General features: G+C 41.9%; 1 protein-coding gene across 1 annotated transcript; it reads right to left on the bottom strand.

The window, feature by feature from the left end:
- Positions 1–4,283: 4,283 nt before the first annotated feature.
- Positions 4,284–7,517, bottom strand: LOC121769479 (calcium-dependent protein kinase SK5-like). Its single transcript, XM_042166297.1, has 7 exons — positions 6,768–7,517; positions 6,037–6,180; positions 5,770–5,922; positions 5,574–5,689; positions 4,981–5,148; positions 4,659–4,883; positions 4,284–4,568 (listed from the first exon to the last, which is right to left on the bottom strand). The coding sequence occupies exons 1-7, from the start codon at positions 7,381–7,383 to the stop codon at positions 4,428–4,430; spliced, it is 1,563 nt and encodes a 520-aa protein (XP_042022231.1). The 5' UTR covers positions 7,384–7,517; the 3' UTR covers positions 4,284–4,427.
- Between the last annotated feature and the right edge of the window lie 10,925 nt (positions 7,518–18,442).

The raw sequence follows: 18,442 nt of genomic DNA, 5'->3' as shown, positions 1-18,442 counted from the left end.
TTGTTGATAAGATCAAATTTTATGCTCCTTAATTATTTGAAGTTTGATCATATTCATAAAAAGAAGACTAGTACTAAGTATTCCCTAGGTTCCTTCCTTCGTAGCAAACTTCACACTCCACTAACTCATTCTCACTCATATTTTATCATAAGATTAATACTCCATCTGTCTCATTCAAGATGACCACCTATCCTTTTTTTGTTTGTCTCAATCAAGATGTTCACTTTCCAATTTTGAAAATAACATCTTCTCTCCTCTCTCCTATTAAAATATTTAACTATCTTTTTCCTCTATACTTTATTCCACCTCACAACACTTTCTAAAATCTCGTGCCACTCAAGAATATGGTCATCTTGAGTGGGACGGATGGAGTATAAAAGTAGAACCCACATGCTACATAATGCTAACATTTTCAACTCAATTTCTATTATATTTCTTAAAATTTGTGTCGGATCAAATGATGACAAATTATTAAGTACGGGAGGGGAGGAGTACAGCAAATAAAGGTTTAGTTAATTTAGATAGAAATGTACTAACAGTAATATGTACATACTACAGTCTACAAGTAACAAGTTAGCAAGTGTATGGTATTTAGTAGTAGCAAGGTGAAACATGAGTTAGAGAATTGTAACGTGCGTGGAGTTATTAAAAATGGCATGTGAGACAATTTTTTTTTCCAAAAAAAAAAAGAGTTGAAGATGAGGATGCATTGTTTGTTGGGAAAAACATGAGACATAATGATGAAGATGTAGTGGAATGATGAGGTTATGAAGATCCAGCTACATTTCATACTCTAGAGGTGTGTGTGTGGGATCCAATCAGGATAGAGCAAATTGTGAGCTGGATGAACAGATTCGACATGCTTAAAGCATGCGATTACTCTTACTGCATTTTCCTTCACTTATCCACCTTTGTTTGTGAGTAAAGAAATGGGCCGCTAGGCCCATTTTCAAATATATTAAAAACTCGTGTACAAAACAAACATAATTCGTGTCGTATGTATTTTTATAATATCGTTTTAGTTTTATTTAGTCTATGCTTGAAAATGCCCTTCAAGGCAAAAATATGAAAATGGGTTTTTTAGGCATTTTGGGGAGAAAACAAGCACTAAGTACTAAAAACGATATAAAACAAAGATCAGATACCAATTTCATATAAAAGTGAAAGATCAGGTACTATTATTTATGAAATTCACACTTTTTATAAAAATTAATTTATCCTAACGTGTTATAAATAGTTAAATCAGTGGGATAATATTCAAAATTGTGCAATAGATAATTTCATTTCTAAGTATTTTTGTGAGTATTTTTGAAAACGAATACTTCTTCTATTAAAGAAGCCTTTATTTAAAATAAACTCTCTTCATCCCATAAATAGTACTCCCTTCATCCATATGTACTATTTTATTTTTAGTCCGTCCCATAAGAATATGCACTCTCTAATTTTGGAAACTTTTTTCTCTCTAATGAGGTGAGACTCATTATCTACTAACAATACTTAATTCCTTTTTTCTCTCTACCTCTCTTATTTTTACCAATTTTGCATTAAAATCTCTGCTGAACCTAAAGTGCATATTCTTTGGGGACGGAGAGAGTATACACTTTTACTTGGACATAGTTTTTAATGCATAGTTGATAAAGTAAGAGAGATGTAGAAAAAAAATTAAAGTATTGTTAGTGGATAATGTATCTCACCTCGTTATAGAAAAAATATTTGTAAAATTAGAATGTGCATATTCTTGTAAAACGGAATAAAAAGTAAAAGGTTCATATTTTATGTGGCGGAGGGAGTAGCAATTTGTACTCTTTTTATGGTGTTATTTTATCAAACAATTAGTCATATAACTCAAAACCAGTACTATGAAATATGTTCAATCATGTTATTTATAATTATCCAGAGGTATTGATTTGGCTTTTATAATTCAAATTCAAATTTAAATTGGTCCTCATCAGTTTTTAACACATCGGTTGAAGAGTAAGCAGTGACAAATGGAGATGGGGTAGGTGGAGAGAGCTAGATCGCACGACCCCACCATCGACAATCCATATAAGTTCTCCTATGATTCCATGTGACAATTCTACTTCGCCACAATCCTTCTAGTTTCTATTAGGGCATCCGCAATGGGGCGGACGATAGGCAGCCCGATGCCTCGGGAGTGCCATCATCTGCCACTGTGCGTGTGCGGACGATGCCCGATGCATCGTCCGCACCCTATAGATCGTCCTCGGACAATAGGGCATCGTCCGCGCCATCGTCCTCCCACTGTGGGCGGTGAGGACAATGCAACGCGTTTTCGTTTTTTTTTTCTTCGAATTTTTGTCTATTTAAATATCTAAATTATAAGTCTATCTTCAACCTCAATTATATGAATTTTTTTTATTAAATTTCCTAAATTATAAGTCTATCTTCATCCAATTAAACTCCATAGGTTTTGCAAACTTGAGATCGATAATGACTCAAACTCTATTACTCACTCCATTGTTTTGTTTGGGGGTATTTCTGTTTAGCTCTTAAAGTAGCCATTGTTCCATTGTGCAGTGCAGAATCTTTAGCATCATTAGTTTCAGTGTTGATAGAAACTCACTCAATGTGTCAAATAGAAGATTAGTTTGTGTTTTTTTCTGCATCATGTTGATGGTTCCTCAATAATAATTAGATGGCCAAACTTCATCACTTTATGAGCTTATTTCATTGAGCTTTTCTCATTCTTCGGTCAATCTATGCTCAAGGTCCTACATTGCATATGGAGTATAATGTTACAGATATTAGCTGCTTTGCAAAATAGCATCATCACTCATCAGCATGATTTGGAACCCCTAGTATTTCTTTTTTTTCAGGAGGAAGTTGAGATTGAGAGCAAGGCATTGCGTGTGGGAAAGACGATGGCTGTAGTAAGTGTCGATTTGAAAAGTAAGAAGACCGGAAAACTTATAGCTCAGGGGCGCCACACCAAGTATCTGGTTCTCCCTAGTAAAATATGAAAGACTGCAATTGCACTGTATCATGTTGCTACTTAGAGCATCTCCAATGGCGGACGTCCGGTTGGACATCCGCGACGGGTGACCGGGACGTCCGCCATTGTAACGAAGGCACTCGGATACGGATGTCCCATATGGACGTCGCATGTCCTCAGACGTCCGGGCGACGGGCGGGCGGACGTCCGCCATTGTGGCATGGGTCGGACGTCCGGTATTTATTTTTTTTAAACTCTATATATACGGCTCGTTTAACTTCATTTCATTCCCGTATTCCGTGTCAAAATTACAATTCCGTTACGTAATTAAATAATTGTGATTTTTTTAATTGCGGGAAGGGCGGATTGTGCAGGGGAAGTCCTAGTGACGTGGCAGTGGGATGGGAAGTCCTAGTGACGTGGCATGAGGTGTTTTTGAGAAGTCCTAGTGGATGTCCAAGTGGGACATCCGTGCATTGGAGATGCTCTTACCTCTGTAATAATTTGATATTGATCCTGTCCTATAGGTTGATTATTGTCAATTACTATCTTTCAGTATCTTTAAATTAAGCATATATTATGAATAAATTCTTGGTTGTTTAGTGTCATGATTTGAATTAGTTAGGATTTCATTTGAACGAGTTTTGTAGGATTCTTGTCTAGTAAACACTATATATATATATTCTATGGGAGGATTTGAAAAATAAATGGTGGGATAATTAACTGTTCTTGTTAAATACTAGTTTAACAAGGTTGTCACTTTCAATTGGGATAATTAACTTTCTTAATAAATCTCATACCTTCTCTCATAGCTCATTTAATTAGCTTGCAATTTTGTACAACTTTAATCCATTATTTCTCACTCACCGTGAATCGGCAAAATAAATATACCACGATCATCTACTCCGAACATAGATCGACGCTATATCATTTGATTTCACAAAATTAAATGTGTTGTTAAATTTATTCTTGGTCAAAATCCTTTGACATGACACATAATTCCAACACTCCATTCTACACAACCTTATCTCTTTCTCTTTTCTTTCATGTTTCTTTTCTCATTTTTCAGCCAACTCAATACTTCGGGGCAAGATATATTTCCTCTTCTCGTGCGTAGCTTCGTGGTCGAGATGACGATCACATCACCCACCTTTACTCCATATCATACTTTTAGGATGGAACATACAAAACAATGGCAACTAATTGGATACCTGCAGTTCATGCATTCTATATATGACCAGAAATCAAGACTGCCCATAATTTCACAATTTTCATGCTTAGTGTCTGTTCTTGGAGATGACGTTTTGGCGGCAATGGTAAAAAAATGAGATGAGAGGAAATTGCACTGTTAATATAATCTCATATGCATCTGATAATATATTGCAAGTCAGTACAAATTGGCAGCATAAGCTTAGATTGTAGGCAGCAAGATGAGCTTATATTCTCAATTAAAATGTTGAACCAATTAGCTTTGTTAGTTGCCTCCTTTCTTCTCTGTAACCCCCAACCCCAGTGCTTCCCCCAAGTTTATAGTTTTCCTCATGGTTCTCCTCCCAATTCCTCCGTTTCCTTTTCTCATCATGGCTGCAAATTCTCCATAGTCTATCTGCCCATCCTGCAACAAATTCACACCATTGATAATCAGAGTGACAAACTAAAGAGTATCACAACAATGCATACATGATTCGATCTCTTTTCATCTTACGTTGTCTTGATCAATCTCTCTGATCATCTCATCAAGATTAAGTTCGCTCAGGCCAAAGTCTTTGCAGGCTTGTTGAAGCTCATCGATGGTTATGTAGCCACTGCCATCTTTATCAAAGAATGAGAAGGCCGAAAGTAGATTCTCCTCTCTTTCTAACTTGTTCAAGTGTACAGTAGCTGCAAGAAACTCCCCGTAATCTATGGTGCCACTGTTATCAATGTCGGCCTGCAGGCACAAACGAAGGAAAGAAATATATGAGAAGTTGGTTAAACAAAGATAAAACTCATCCATCTGATTTAGATCAGTCAGTTTAGGTTCCTACCGCCTCCATAAGGTCTTTAATTTCAGACTCCATCAGCTCAGAACCAACTCGCTTTAGACCCTCTTTGAGTTCATCGAAGGTAATGGTTCCACTATCGTCTGTATCTATCATTCTGAACAGCTCTCTGAGGCCACCGATTTCCTCCTCGGATAGTCTCTCTGCTATTACCTAAAAAAAATGATGGCTTATCCAGTGAAGCTGAAAGTTTATGGGTAACAAAAATAGAATGAAATGTATAGGTAAAACTTAAAGCAATAGAAGCACACAAATATCCCGGTAAAATAGAAGGTGAAGGGACCACGAGGAAAGTGAGAATTCTATACTGAGGCAGTTTTGATCCTCCGATAACTTTCATGTAACAAATGTATTAGGCACCAAGATTCAGAAAGTATATCAGATCTTTTCTTGGAGGCTGTTATATAATTATTGGCACATTATTCGCCCGAAAGATTTTTGGCACGTTGCTGAGATTTGGCACCACAAAAAAAGCAAAGAAACATGGAATGTGCTACTAAAGCTCTCTCAACACAGAGTAGTTTTTAGAATAATGATGCAAACAAGAAAACCAATAGAGCACCGACAAAAAACCTTACACGTAAAGCCATCTTCTTGAGTTTGTTCATTGCAGAGAACTGCTTTAGGCGTGATAGAACAGCAGAATCAAGAGGCTTATCAGGAGCCATATTATCATCAACAATCCAAGGATGGCCTGACCAAAAAAGACAAACATAATGTCATTTTAGATAACTACAAAGTTCAATAGTCCCAACATGTAGGAACGTTGCTTACACAAAACTTCATACGCAGTTAGCCTTGTCTTTGGGTTTCTATCGAGCATCTTTCTTATCAAATCCTTGGCAAAATCCGATATCGCAGGCCATGGCTCAGAATCAAAATCCAGTTTCCCCCGTAATATCTGACGGAAAATTCCCATCTCAGTTTCTGGAGTAAAAGGGCAAAAGAAACAGCACTAGGGCTCTTAGGCACTGTAACAGAATCTGCATTTTACGTATATTCTAGAGTAGCTATGAAGTTGGGAGGAAAGCAAAAATGTACCTGCCCAGAAAGGTGGTACACCACTGAGTAAAATATATAGAATGACTCCAGCACTCCATACGTCTGCCTCAGGTCCATAATGCTTGCGCAGCACCTCTGGTGCAACGTAATAAGGACTTCCCACAACATCACAGAACGTCTCATCTGCAAATGTGATACTAACGGTCAGCCACTAAGAGCATATATAAAAAAGATATCACAAATCATGGATTTAGACAAGGAGATACTTTCAGTCATCCAGCATAATTAGCTTATTATACGAGCCACAGAAGACGGAGACTGAAAACAACTTCACCAACACATAGCCATATAGTTAAAAAATGATACTTGAATGCAACAAAGGTAGAGAAAAGGGTTTAGGGCACTCTCCATTAAGCTAAATCAGCTGATAGGATTAAGAAACAGAAAGTATTTGAATTCACAACTCCATAAGCCATACTCAAAGAACTTAAAGAAACAGAAAGTGTTTGAATTCCCAACTCCATAAGCTATTAAGCTATACTTAAAGATCCTAAAGCATCAAGCCAAAAATCACCAAAGGTTTTCTACTTCAATAACTTTATTTCCAATCAATTAGGATTTTGTCAATTGCAACAGCTCAAGATAACCAATTTATAATGAAATCAACTTGTCAAAAACAGCACTTTGCAAACTGCAACAACTCAAGATAATGAAGAACAAACAGAGATACACCACAACACAAAGTCTAATTCAAGATATGATGATGAAACCTGGTTTATAGAAGACAGAGAGGCCAAAATCAGTAGCCTTGAGGGCAGCATCCTCCTCACCACTAATAAACAAGAAATTCTCAGGCTTCAAATCCCTATGCATAACCCCCAAAGAGTGGCAGCTCTGCACAACTCCCACAATAGTCTTGATGAGCTTAGCAGCCTCCTTCTCGCTGTAATGCCCCTTGAGCACGATCCTATCGAAGAGCTCCCCGCCGGCACAGAGCTCCATCACTATGTGCACGAAAAGGGCGTCCTCATAAGTTCCCTTTATCCTCACCACATTCGGGTGCTCAGACAAATGGTGCATTATCTGAATCTCCCTCCACACATCCTCGTAATCCTCCTTGCAAATCAGCTTCTTCTTGGGAATCGATTTGCAGGCGTAGTCAATGCCGCTGGATTTCTCAGTGCAGAGGAAGGTGATCCCGAACTGGCCCTGCCCGAGCTTCTTGCCGATTGTGTAGAGGCTCTTGAGAAATGGGGTTTTGTAGGGGAGGACCGAAGCGGGCTTCTGTGGGTGCAAGAAAGTTAGCTTCTTGGGCTCGGATTCTTCGTTTTGGGGCTCGTTTGGGGGTTTGTGGTTGTGGGATGGAGGTGGAGTTGACGACGACATGGCGTTGAATTGAATCTTGATTTGGGAGGAGAAGGAGAAGGAGAAGGAGAAGGAGAAAGAGAAGTATAACCACCACAGCGATTGAAGGAAGGAAAAAGATTGCAACTTTTTTTATTTTGCTTTTTCTTTTTATGGTCTAATCTTCTTATATGGTCTAGTCTTCTTATATGGAGTAAATTAGTAGTATCTCTAGATATTCTCTGTCTTGATTTTCTTTGTCTAGATTCACTCCATTTTATTATTTTTTTAATTTTGGTATGAAAAAAATAGTTATCCTTTGTACTGTTTTAATTTCTATATTTAATTAGGTGATTTGGTTGGCAGAATATTGTCCAATTCATTCTACTTTATATAGGGAATTGCAGACAATAATTTGTTTATGTGTATTTATGATTGGTTCGTTTATAATGAAAATGGTTTGTACTGAGATAATTGGTTCCAATATGGTTTATTTATGGGTATGGATCTCTTACAATATGTGAAAATCTTTTCCGCTCATTTTATTTCTGATGAAAGGATGAATGTATGTTTTTTTTAATCCTTGATCAGGGGAAATAAGTTTTGAAATTAGCGTTATGTTTTTTTTGTCTTGGATTAGGGGGAATATGTTTTGAAAATAGAACTAAAATAAGTGTGTATCTCATTCAGAATTTTAAGAAGAAATTACTTTATGTTATCATTCATAATCACTTTACATTAAATAATGCTCATTGTAAATTATTTCTATGGTCATAGTAAATTAGTCTTGTTTATAGGCGACGCATCTGAATCTAATATATAGAATAGTAAATTACTCTTTATTCATGTTGAGAGATTCGACGAAGAATCACTTTACTATATTACTCCCCCAGTCCCAAGGATTAGGAAGTTGACCTATGATGGGATACGAACTAAACAACTAAACAATAATTGCGAGCCCAATAGCAGTGACGGCCCATCAGCCCAAAACCCAAGAAAGAGTATCAGTTCGGCACAACCAAAGAGTTCGGTCACCGCCTATAGCTCGGTAAAAGCCGACCAATCGAGCTCAACTCTCAGATCGGCAAAAGCTGATCGGCAAAGTTCAGCAGTTCGGTCTCAGTATTCGACCGAACAAGGAGATAGTGGACCCATGCAGGATCTCCACGACCTCCATTACACCCACGATCTATTTAGTGGTATTAAGCAGTTATCAACCCCCCCTACCAGGGCTGCAAACCACGATCTTAGTTCGAATGTATAAATAGAACTTAGATCAGATAGACCAAGGTTAAGTTCTCTAGATCCTGAATCTCATATAGCAAATCATTATTGTAATCTGTAAGCTAGATCAAGCAATACAAATTTGCCCTCTATTCTTCCCGTGGACGTAGATTTACCTCAGTAAATCGAACCACGTAATTTTCAGTGTTGTGATCTTCATTTATTACTTGCATTTATTCCCATCAAAAATCCGTGAAATCATCACTGGCGCCGTCTGTGGGAACACAGAAAACCAAAACTGTGATAAAAGCGAGTTTTTGATCCTCTTCCACCAAAAAATGCGTACCAGATCACATAATACCCATACTTCCGTCCGTGATGAACATGAGGAAGCTAGTCCAGCCCGTAGGTCTGGAAAACAGCCTCGGGAGAAATCTGCCTCCAGTTCTCACGGTGAAAGAACAAACCACTCAAAAAGTCATCGCACCGAGCCTCCCCAGCAGCTCGATTTGAATGAGGCTGTCAAGTTGTTCTTGGCTGAGAAGCAGGATGAGTTCTTAACATTCCTGCAAAAGAGCCAGAAGCCGGAGAAGAAAACGACGGATTCTCCCTCCCCCTCCAGACATGAAAGTCACTACCGCAGTAGTGTCGTATCTTCCAGGAGAAAGAATCCTCACCACCGATATGTTCCTTCTCCTCCTTGTTACCGAAATCACAGGAGAACTCCATCTCCACCATACCGTAGAGATGTCGGATTCGCTATGTATGGAGCGCTGAAGACTCCATTTTCGGATGATATCACCAGAACTCCGTTACCACAGAATTACCGAACTCCGTCAGTGACTTATGACGGGTTAGTGGATCCTCATGATTTCATGGGACGCTATCAGTATAATATGGCGAACCAAGGTCTCAATGAGGTTCATATGTGTAAGCTGTTTCCCGAGCTGCTCATCGGGAACGCAAGAAGGTGGTTTGATAGCCTCCCTCAAGGCAGCATTAGATCTTACAGAGATCTAATGGATGCTTTTCATAGGAGGTTCTTCCAGAAAGCGGAAACCCGAATCACTTCGGCTCAGCTGCTTTCTATACGTCAAGGTCGCGACGAAAAGATTAGCGACTTCATGACAAGATTCCACAAGGAATGCCTACAAGTAGATGATCTCAATGATCTACTTGTCATTTCGGCATTCCAAAATGGAATTCTGCCAGGAGCTCTCTACAGAAAGCTCGTTGAATGCAGTCCGCAAACAGCTCAAGAGATGTGGGACATTGCGGACCAGTTTTCTCGTGCTGATGAGGCAGACCGTCGAAAACGGTCTTTAGACAGCTCTTCCAGAGGAGACAAGAGGAAGCCCGATCATAGCGATCAGGGACATCCTCGCCGAACTCCTTTTGAAAGAATTCAAAGGGCACCGGTACAAGACAGATTGGGACCACGTCTCAATCCTGAGAAACCACCCGCTCAGTTCGTACCATTGAACAAGTCGAGAGCGGAAATTTTCGAACTGCATTCTGATATGTTCGAAAAACCAAAGCCGATGACGAAATCGGCCACGCGCCGAAGTCAGGATAAATATTGCTCCTTCCATCAAGACCACGGTCACGATACCGAGGAGTGTCGAAATTTGGCAGCAGATATTGATGTTCTTGTGAAAGCAGGGACGTTAAAAAAATACCAAAGCAAGCCGCCGAAAAAGAATAAGAAACAGAGAAGTGCGAACTGCGCTCCTCAGGATCCTAAAAGGCAACAGGATCCCGAAGACGATGACGAGCCGCAATATGATGGAGTGATCCAGACTATTGACGCTCTCCCCAGCCGGGAAGACTAAATCGTCTCTAAAATCAGAGCGCAGAGGCTTCAATCGAGAGGAGCCAACACATAAAAGGCTGAAGAAGGAGGAAGTAATTACATTTTCAGATGCAGATCCCGTCCCGGCCATTTCTCCTCATCAAGACGCTATTGTCATTCAAGCTGGAGTGGCAAACAAACTGATCCACAGAGTGTTTGTGGATACATGAGCGTCGGTTAGCATTCTTTTTAAAGAATGTTTTGATAAACTGGAAGTGGATCCAGCTCGGCTCAGTCCGGCCCCACTTCCTCTGAAAAGTTTCGCCCAGGAGGACACCCGCCCTGAAGGTATTATCAGCCTTCCGATTACGGTAGGAAGAGCGCCTACGAGCTCCAGTACGGTGATCGAGTTTTTTGTGGTAAAAGCTCGATCCCCGTATAACATTATACTGGGAAGAGACTGGCTCAACACAGTTCGGGCCATTTGCTCTACTTATCACCTCACAATCAAGATCCCCACTAAAGGAGGGATAGCAGTCATCCGAGGTGATCAAAAGAGAGCAAAAGAATGTTTGCAGATTGCGCTTAAAAGTGCCGAACAATCAGATCGGCACCATCAAGCATAGCAATCACAGCAGCCGGAGTCAGAGGCAGGCGAAATGAACGAAGTCACACCGGAGCCGAACTCGATGAAAGTTCAGTTATACGAAGATGATCCATCCAGAACGGTCAAGATCGGTTTCGCGGGAACACCTCTACTCCGGGAAAAGACCATCCAGCTCCTCAAAGAGTACAAAGATGTCTTTGCGTGGTCTCCGTTGGACATGACTGGAGTGTCTCCCGAGGTAATTACACATCGGTTAAATATTGATCCTTCAGTCCGGCCTATAAAACAGAAGCAAAGACTCTTTGCGGCAGAAAGAAATCAAGTCATCCATGACGAAGTCCGCCAATTACTGAAAGCGGATGTGTTATTTGAAGTAAAATATCCTTCTTGGGTGGCCAATCCTGTGATGATCAAGAAAAAAGAAGGAGGATGGCGGATGTGCATAGATTTTACGGATCTAAATAAGCACTGTCCTAAAGATTGCTACCCCCCTTCCCAACATAGATAAAAAAGTAGAAGCTCTGATAGGCTTCGAAATTTTCTGTTTTCTTGATTTGTATAAAGGATACCACCAAGTTTTAATGGATGAGAATGATGCTTCAAAAACGGCTTTCATTACTGACTTCGGTATTTTTGCTTATAAAAAGATGCCATTTGGTTTAAAGAATGCCGGAGCCACATATCAAAGGATGGTAGATAAGCTATTTCGGCACCTGATCGGAAAAGAGGTTGAAGTATATGTTGACGACATAGTTGTTAAAAGCAGAAGCACTTCGGAGTACGAAAACAATCTCAAATCCACTCTCGACGTGCTCAAAAAAGCCAACCTCAAGCTCAATCCCCAAAAATGTACCTTTTTGGTAGATTCGGGAAAATTTCTGGGTTGTTGGGTTTCAAAGGAAGGACTCAAGGCAAATCCCCTAAAGGTTCAAGTTGTTCAGAACATGGCAATGCCGAAGTCCATACATGATGTGCAAAGGCTAACTGGATGTCTAGCCGCACTGAATAGATTCCTTTCCCAAGCAGCCGAAAAGCAAATGCCGTTCTTCAATGTTTTGAAGAAGGCACCAAAGTTTGAGTGGGGAGCCGAACAGAAAAAGGCTTTTGACGAACTCAAAAGTTATTTAACCGAACTTCCTATTCTCTCTGCTCCAACAGATGCCGAAGTGATATTCTTATATTTAGCAGCATCAGATCAAACCATTAGCGCGGTGCTTGTACGAGAAGAAGGCCTAAACACAGCGTCCTATCTACTTTACAAGCCGAGCATTAAGAGGTCCCGAAACAAGGTATCAACCTCTGGAAAAAATTGCTCTGGCATTAGTAAATGCAGCAAGGAGACTGCGGCCATATTTCTATGCTCACAAAGTATGCGTCTTAACCGATCTTCCACTTCGGCAAGTTTTGACTAAGCCCGAAGCATCAGGCAGAATTGCCAAGTGGGCCATAGAGTTGGGAGAACATTCAATAGAATATCTACCTCGGAAAGCCATCAAGGGACAAGCCTTGGCAGATTTTCTTGTAGAGGCAAAGTTCGATCAGGCAATCCCTATTATTGCCGAACAGAAAAATCCTACCAATGATGAACTAACACAGCCCCAGAAACCCGAAGTAGAGCCGCCGGACTGTTGGATTGGATTCGTAGATGGAGCTTCGAATAAGACAGGAAGTGGAGCTGGTATTCTACTTATCGCTCCCGACGGACACGAAGTAACTTATTCACTTCGGTTCTTATTCCCAACCACTAATAACGAAGCCGAATACGAAGCCCTTCTTGCCGGACTTCAGTTAGCGCAACATCTACTTGTCAAATCTCTCAAAATTCATTGTGATTCACAAGTCATAGTGAATCACATGCTGGGTACAAGTGAAGCCCGTGGTGAAAGGATGAAAAAATACTTGGACAAAGCGCAAAGTATTAGCCGAAATTTCTCTTATTTTCGGATAATCCACATTCCCAGAGCGGGAAATAGCCGAGCAGATACTTTAAGTAAGTTGGCCTCATATCCGAGCTCAAAGGTGGAGGAATTACCGCACAGAAGCATTGATGAAGCTGAAGTACACTCAGTAACCAGTTCACCAAACTGGATGACGCCAATATTAAAGTATCTAGATCAAGGACAACTGCCCGAGGATAAGAGAGAAGCAAGGAAAATCACATGCCGAGCACGTCGGTATGAACTTCATGAGGGAGTCCTATATAGAAAGTCCTACCTTCAACCGTTATTGCGATGTGTAGGACCAGAAGAGACGGATTACATCCTTAGAGAAGTTCATGAAGGATCTTGCGGTAGCCACATCGGAGCTAGAGCATTAGCTAAAAAAGTTCTGAGATGGGGATATTATTGGCCAACTTTGGTACAAGAAGCAGTACAGCTAGTTAAGAAATGTACGAAATGCCAAATCCATGCAAATATCCCAAGGACGCCGCAGACTGATCTATGTGCTATGCAAAGCCCTTGGCCTTTTATGCAATGGGGCATAGACATAGTAGGACCACTACCACAAGCTCCCCGGCAAATGAAATTCTTGATCGTTGCCGTGGATTACTTCACAAAGTGGGTGGAGGCTGAACCATTAGCTACGATAACAAGCTCAAAGGCATTAGATTTTGTCTGGAAGAACATAGTTTGCCGATTTGGCATACCCCATATCCTCATTTCAGATAATGGGACTCAGTTTACTGACAAAACATTCAAGAATTGGTGCCAAGAGTTGAATATTCAACAGCGGTTCACTTCAGTCTCTCACCCACAAGCAAACGGACAAACGGAAGTAACAAACCGTACTTTGGTGAAAGGATTAAAAACTCGGTTAGAACAAGCCAAAGGACAATGGGTAGAAAATCTTCCTCAAGTCCTATGGTCTTACCGAACTACGCCAAAAACCTCCAACGGTGAAACTCCGTACAGTCTAGTGTACGGCACTGAAGCCGTAATTCCGGTTGAGATCGGCATACCCAGCCCCCGAACTCTTAATTTCTCAACAGAACTGAATGACGACGGACTGAGAGCCGAACTAGATCTTGCCGAAGAAAGAAGAGAATTGGCCTTCATAAAAGAAGCCAAGTACAAGGAGCAAGTAACCCGGTATTATAACCAAAGGGTGAAAAAGCTGCAGTTTCAAGTGGGAGATCTCGTATTGAGAAACAATGAAGTAAGCCGAGCAGAAAAGCTGGGCAAACTTGAACCCACATGGGAAGGTCCGTATCGGGTGTCAGAAGTCCTGGGAAAAGGGTCTTATAAATTAACTCACATGTCAGGAGAACAAGTACCCCGAACATGGCATATTTCCAACCTCAAGAAGTTCTATTTGTAAGAGACAAGGTCCGGTCAGTCTTGTGTCTAGTTCGGTCCTAGGGTTATGTGCTTTCATATTTTTATTGTTCTTGTGTCTAGTTCGGTCCTAGGGTTATGTGCTTTCATATTTTTATTGCTCTTGTGTCTAGTTCGGTCCTAGGGTTATGTGCGTTTTGTCTCTTACAAATGTTACTGAGGTATATTGTTCCTTAAAGGCTGATCCCCTTTTTTTTAGATCATGTATTAAAGACAATTGTGAGTCCAAGCTTCTAAGGAAGATACAAGATTCCACAATTCAGCTTAAGAAACAAGCAATTCGTCTGAAACGAACTGCAATAAGCCGAAAACCACTCCGGTTAACTAGGGAAAGTCCAATCCAAGCGATAAAACTCGCCAAATAAGGACACTAACTAAGTCCGGTCAAAGAAGAGTTTACTTCATAAGACCGAGGACGAGTACAATAAATGAAATAAAAAATCGCTGAACTGTAAATACGCAGTGATAGAAGCGAAATGAAAAAATTTCATTTACTAAGTCTTGTTGGGCATACAATTCCGCTGCCCTACGAGAATGCGTTACACTATTACAAAGGACTATTCTACTGTCTACGATTGCTAAAGTTGAGCCACCTATCCGAAAAATCCTCATGATGCTGAGTTCGGGCGTTCCGAGCATATGAAGAATAAGTAGGTGGGCGAGATGCTCTGATCGACCTACCGCCTCTTCCCTGAGTCCGGGAAGTTCTAGAACCTAGGCGGCGAAGAGTCTCTTCACGAAGCATTCGCTGATCTTGCTCACTCATATTCACAACTCCTCTACGAACTTCAGGGCGTTCTTGTCTTGACGTCTCCGGTTGCTCCTGAGTCCGTTGCTGATTTGGAGTAGAAATTTGAGTAAGTGGATTAGAGGTTTGAGTTGGAGTGTGAGCATCTGTTAGCGGGAAACGGCTAAGGAATCTCTCGATTGAGGGACGCCGGGAAAGAATGATGTCGTACAGAGAAGCCAAGCGCCGCAATGATTTCACAACTTGTTGGCAAGCCGAGCTCTCCAGCACATTGTTCTTCCGGAGTACATGAAGCTTCTCCCACTGTTCATCAACTTGATTCTGAACTTCAGATATAGTCATTCCCCCGCGCCCGCAGATGAAATCTTCATATGCAGTCCTCTCAGCGATGACAGTATTCAGCTCGGCCTCCAGATCTTTCTTTATGGACTCTAAGTCCTTATTGTTGGACTCCAGCTCCACTAAACGAGCCAAGAGTTCATCATACTTCATCTGGTCATCTATAGCTTTTTTCTCAGCTTCATTTAAAGCCAAAGAGTATAGCCGCTTCCAGTGAAGTACCTCCAGCTCCTTAGAGTTAAGAATACGAAGCAGCTATGTCAGTTCGGCATTTCAGTTTACCGAGCAGGCAGTAAACCACAATAGGAGTAAAAGAGATTAAGAAGAGCTATAAGGAAGACACGAGTGTAGAAAGAAGAATTTTTTTCATTCACAAGAAAAAATTTACACAAGGAGGGCTTCAAGGCCATTTTACAAATAGAAAGAAAGAAACTAAACTAAGAGAAGGGAGACGAAATCATACTTCGCCAGTTTCGTCTCCGGCTTCCCTGTGGGTTTCAGCTTCTTTCTCCTTGTCGACCTCGGTCTCAGCCTCGGCCTCCCTCCTCCCTCCCTCCTGCTCGGCGCCCCCATCGCCGATCTGCTGCACCTCTTGCTCGGCGTGCCCGTCGCCGGTCTGCTGATCCTTCTGCTCGGTCTCCTTGCCGGCCTCATTTTCCTGCTCACCCTCTTCTTTGAAAATTGAAGCGGGTGAAACAGGCCCCAAGGAGGCAAAGATGGCCTCCATGTTCTCGTCACGGTCAGCACGGCAATTACGGACTCGTTCAGCAGAAAGCAGGACCGATGAAGACGCAAGCTCCTCAAGGAGCGGCAGACTTTGGAGACGCGCTGCAATCTCTCGGCCATACAGCGGCAAGACGACTTCGGGTTCCTGCTCAACATTATCGGTCATCAATTTCAGCAGATCACCGATAAGGGCCGAAAATTGATTGCTCAAAAAGAGTTTCTCCGTGTAAACACGGAGAGCCTCCCCCTGAGCAACCACGGCAGCCGCCTCCCTCTGTTTCGACCGCTCTCTCTGGATGATGAGCTGGTCTTTGGCACGCTGGGCTTCATCCTGAGCCGAGATCATAGCGGCCCTTGCCCTCTCAAAGTCTGCCCGAGCCTGTTCGGCCTGGTGACGAGCAGCATTCAAATTCCTCTGCATCTCATCATAATCGCTGGACGCTTTAGAGAGTTCAACTGTGACGAGTTTGCAGAGCATATTGTTCCTCTGAAAATGGAAAAAGGAAAAAGTCAACAGAGGGGCCACAAAAAAATATAGGAAAGAAGCAAAGCCAGAAAATCAAGAAGAAAATTCACCTCTACAAAGTCCTTTGGCCATAAAAAGGGCTCAGAGATATGTTCCGAAGTGGCCGTAACCACTCCTGATCCATAACACCCCTGGACAATGTCTCTCTCTGGCGCTTTTGGGGGTTTCTGAGTCTTCGCCTTCCCCCTTGCCGAGGTCGATCCCGGCTTTTTTGGATCCGAAGACTGACTCGAAGAGGTCTTCTGCCTCTTCGGATTCTTCTCGGCATCGGACGCCGAGCTGGTGGTTTTCGGTTTCTCCGGCTCCTTTGATTCGGAGGATTTGCGACCAAGCCTGCTTAGCATGTTCACTGCCAAAAAGCAAGAAAACAAAGTTAGTTTTCGCCGCTAAAGCAGTAAAGCATAAAAAAGAAATCCTCACCCTCAGTCTCTTCGTCCGAAGACGAGGAGTCGAACACGAAGTCACCCTTGACGAGCTCAGATTCCAAATACTGTTTCCTAATCATGGGAATCTTATTGAGCCCGCCCTCGAGCTCGTCCAACGGTTCTACCCGAGGATGAGGAATTACGGACTTCGGCCCTCTCCAGGAAAAGTCCGGAGCCGCTGTCCTATTGTAAAAAAAGAAGCGATTTTTCCACATCGGCCATTTGGTTTTACAGAAGGCTCTAAAGGGCTGTAAAGGGATCAAGTAAAACCAGGATCCCTTTCTCTTAAACTGAAAGAAATTAAGGATTGCCCTCAGAGACAGATCCTTTTCTAGTCTACGCAGCTCGGCAGCAAAGGCCGATAAGTGCCTCCAAGAATTTGGAGTCACCTGACCTAAAGGAAGTTGGAAAAAATCAAGAAGCTCTACAAAGGCGGGGGAAGAGAGAAACGAAGCCCGCATTCTAAGCAGGCTTCGTAAACGGTGGCATAACCCTCCGGCGGCGAGTTAGCCCTATGAGTGTCGTCGGGAATCACCACTAACCCCCCAGGAAGAAAATATTTTCTGTGTAAGGATATCACAGTATCCTTACTCAAAATGCTGTGAAAATATTCTACCGTCTTCTCCCCGGACTTTTTCCGGCCAGAAGATCCCTTACCCCCCTTCCTACCACTACCTGATTCAGAAACAGTTTCAGAAGAAGAAGACATGATTCTTACTCTTTGATGGTCGAAAGTCTCTGAAGAAATTCTTGAAGAAGCGGAAGAAAATTTTACGCAAAAGAGAGAGAATGCAGAAGAAATAATCGCAAAAGTGTTCCAATGATGAAGAAAGGAAATATTTTTCAAATTCGTCGCACCGTTTCAAATCCCACTTTTTCTGGATTCCCTGGCCGGATTTGCTGTCACATTTAATGTAGACACGTGCAGAGCACGTCCCCTGACGTCAGCCTCCCCCTTACACTTATCCAAAATGCCGAAGTGATTCACTTCGCTTTTCGGGGGGGGGGTGGTGATGGGATACGAACTAAACAACTAAACAATAATTGCGAGCCCAATAGCAGTGACGGCCCATCAGCCCAAAACCCAAGAAAGAGTATCAGTTCGGCACAACCAAAGAGTTCGGTCACCGCCTATAGCTCGGTAAAAGCCGACCAATCGAGCTCAACTCTCAGATCGGCAAAAGCTGATCGGCAAAGTTCAGCAGTTCGGTCTCAGTATTCGACCGAACAAGGAGATAGTGGACCCATGCAGGATCTCCACGACCTCCATTACACCCACGATCTATTTAGTGGTATTAAGCAGTTATCAACCCCCCCTACCAGGGCTGCAAACCACGATCTTAGTTCGAATGTATAAATAGAACTTAGATCAGATAGAC

Source organism: Salvia splendens, chromosome 15 (assembly GCF_004379255.2).
Source record: "Salvia splendens isolate huo1 chromosome 15, SspV2, whole genome shotgun sequence".
In the NCBI taxonomy this organism is placed as follows: Eukaryota; Viridiplantae; Streptophyta; class Magnoliopsida; order Lamiales; family Lamiaceae; genus Salvia; species Salvia splendens.
Note: the sequence above shows the minus strand (reverse complement) of the source record. Positions and strands in the feature narration are given on the sequence as shown.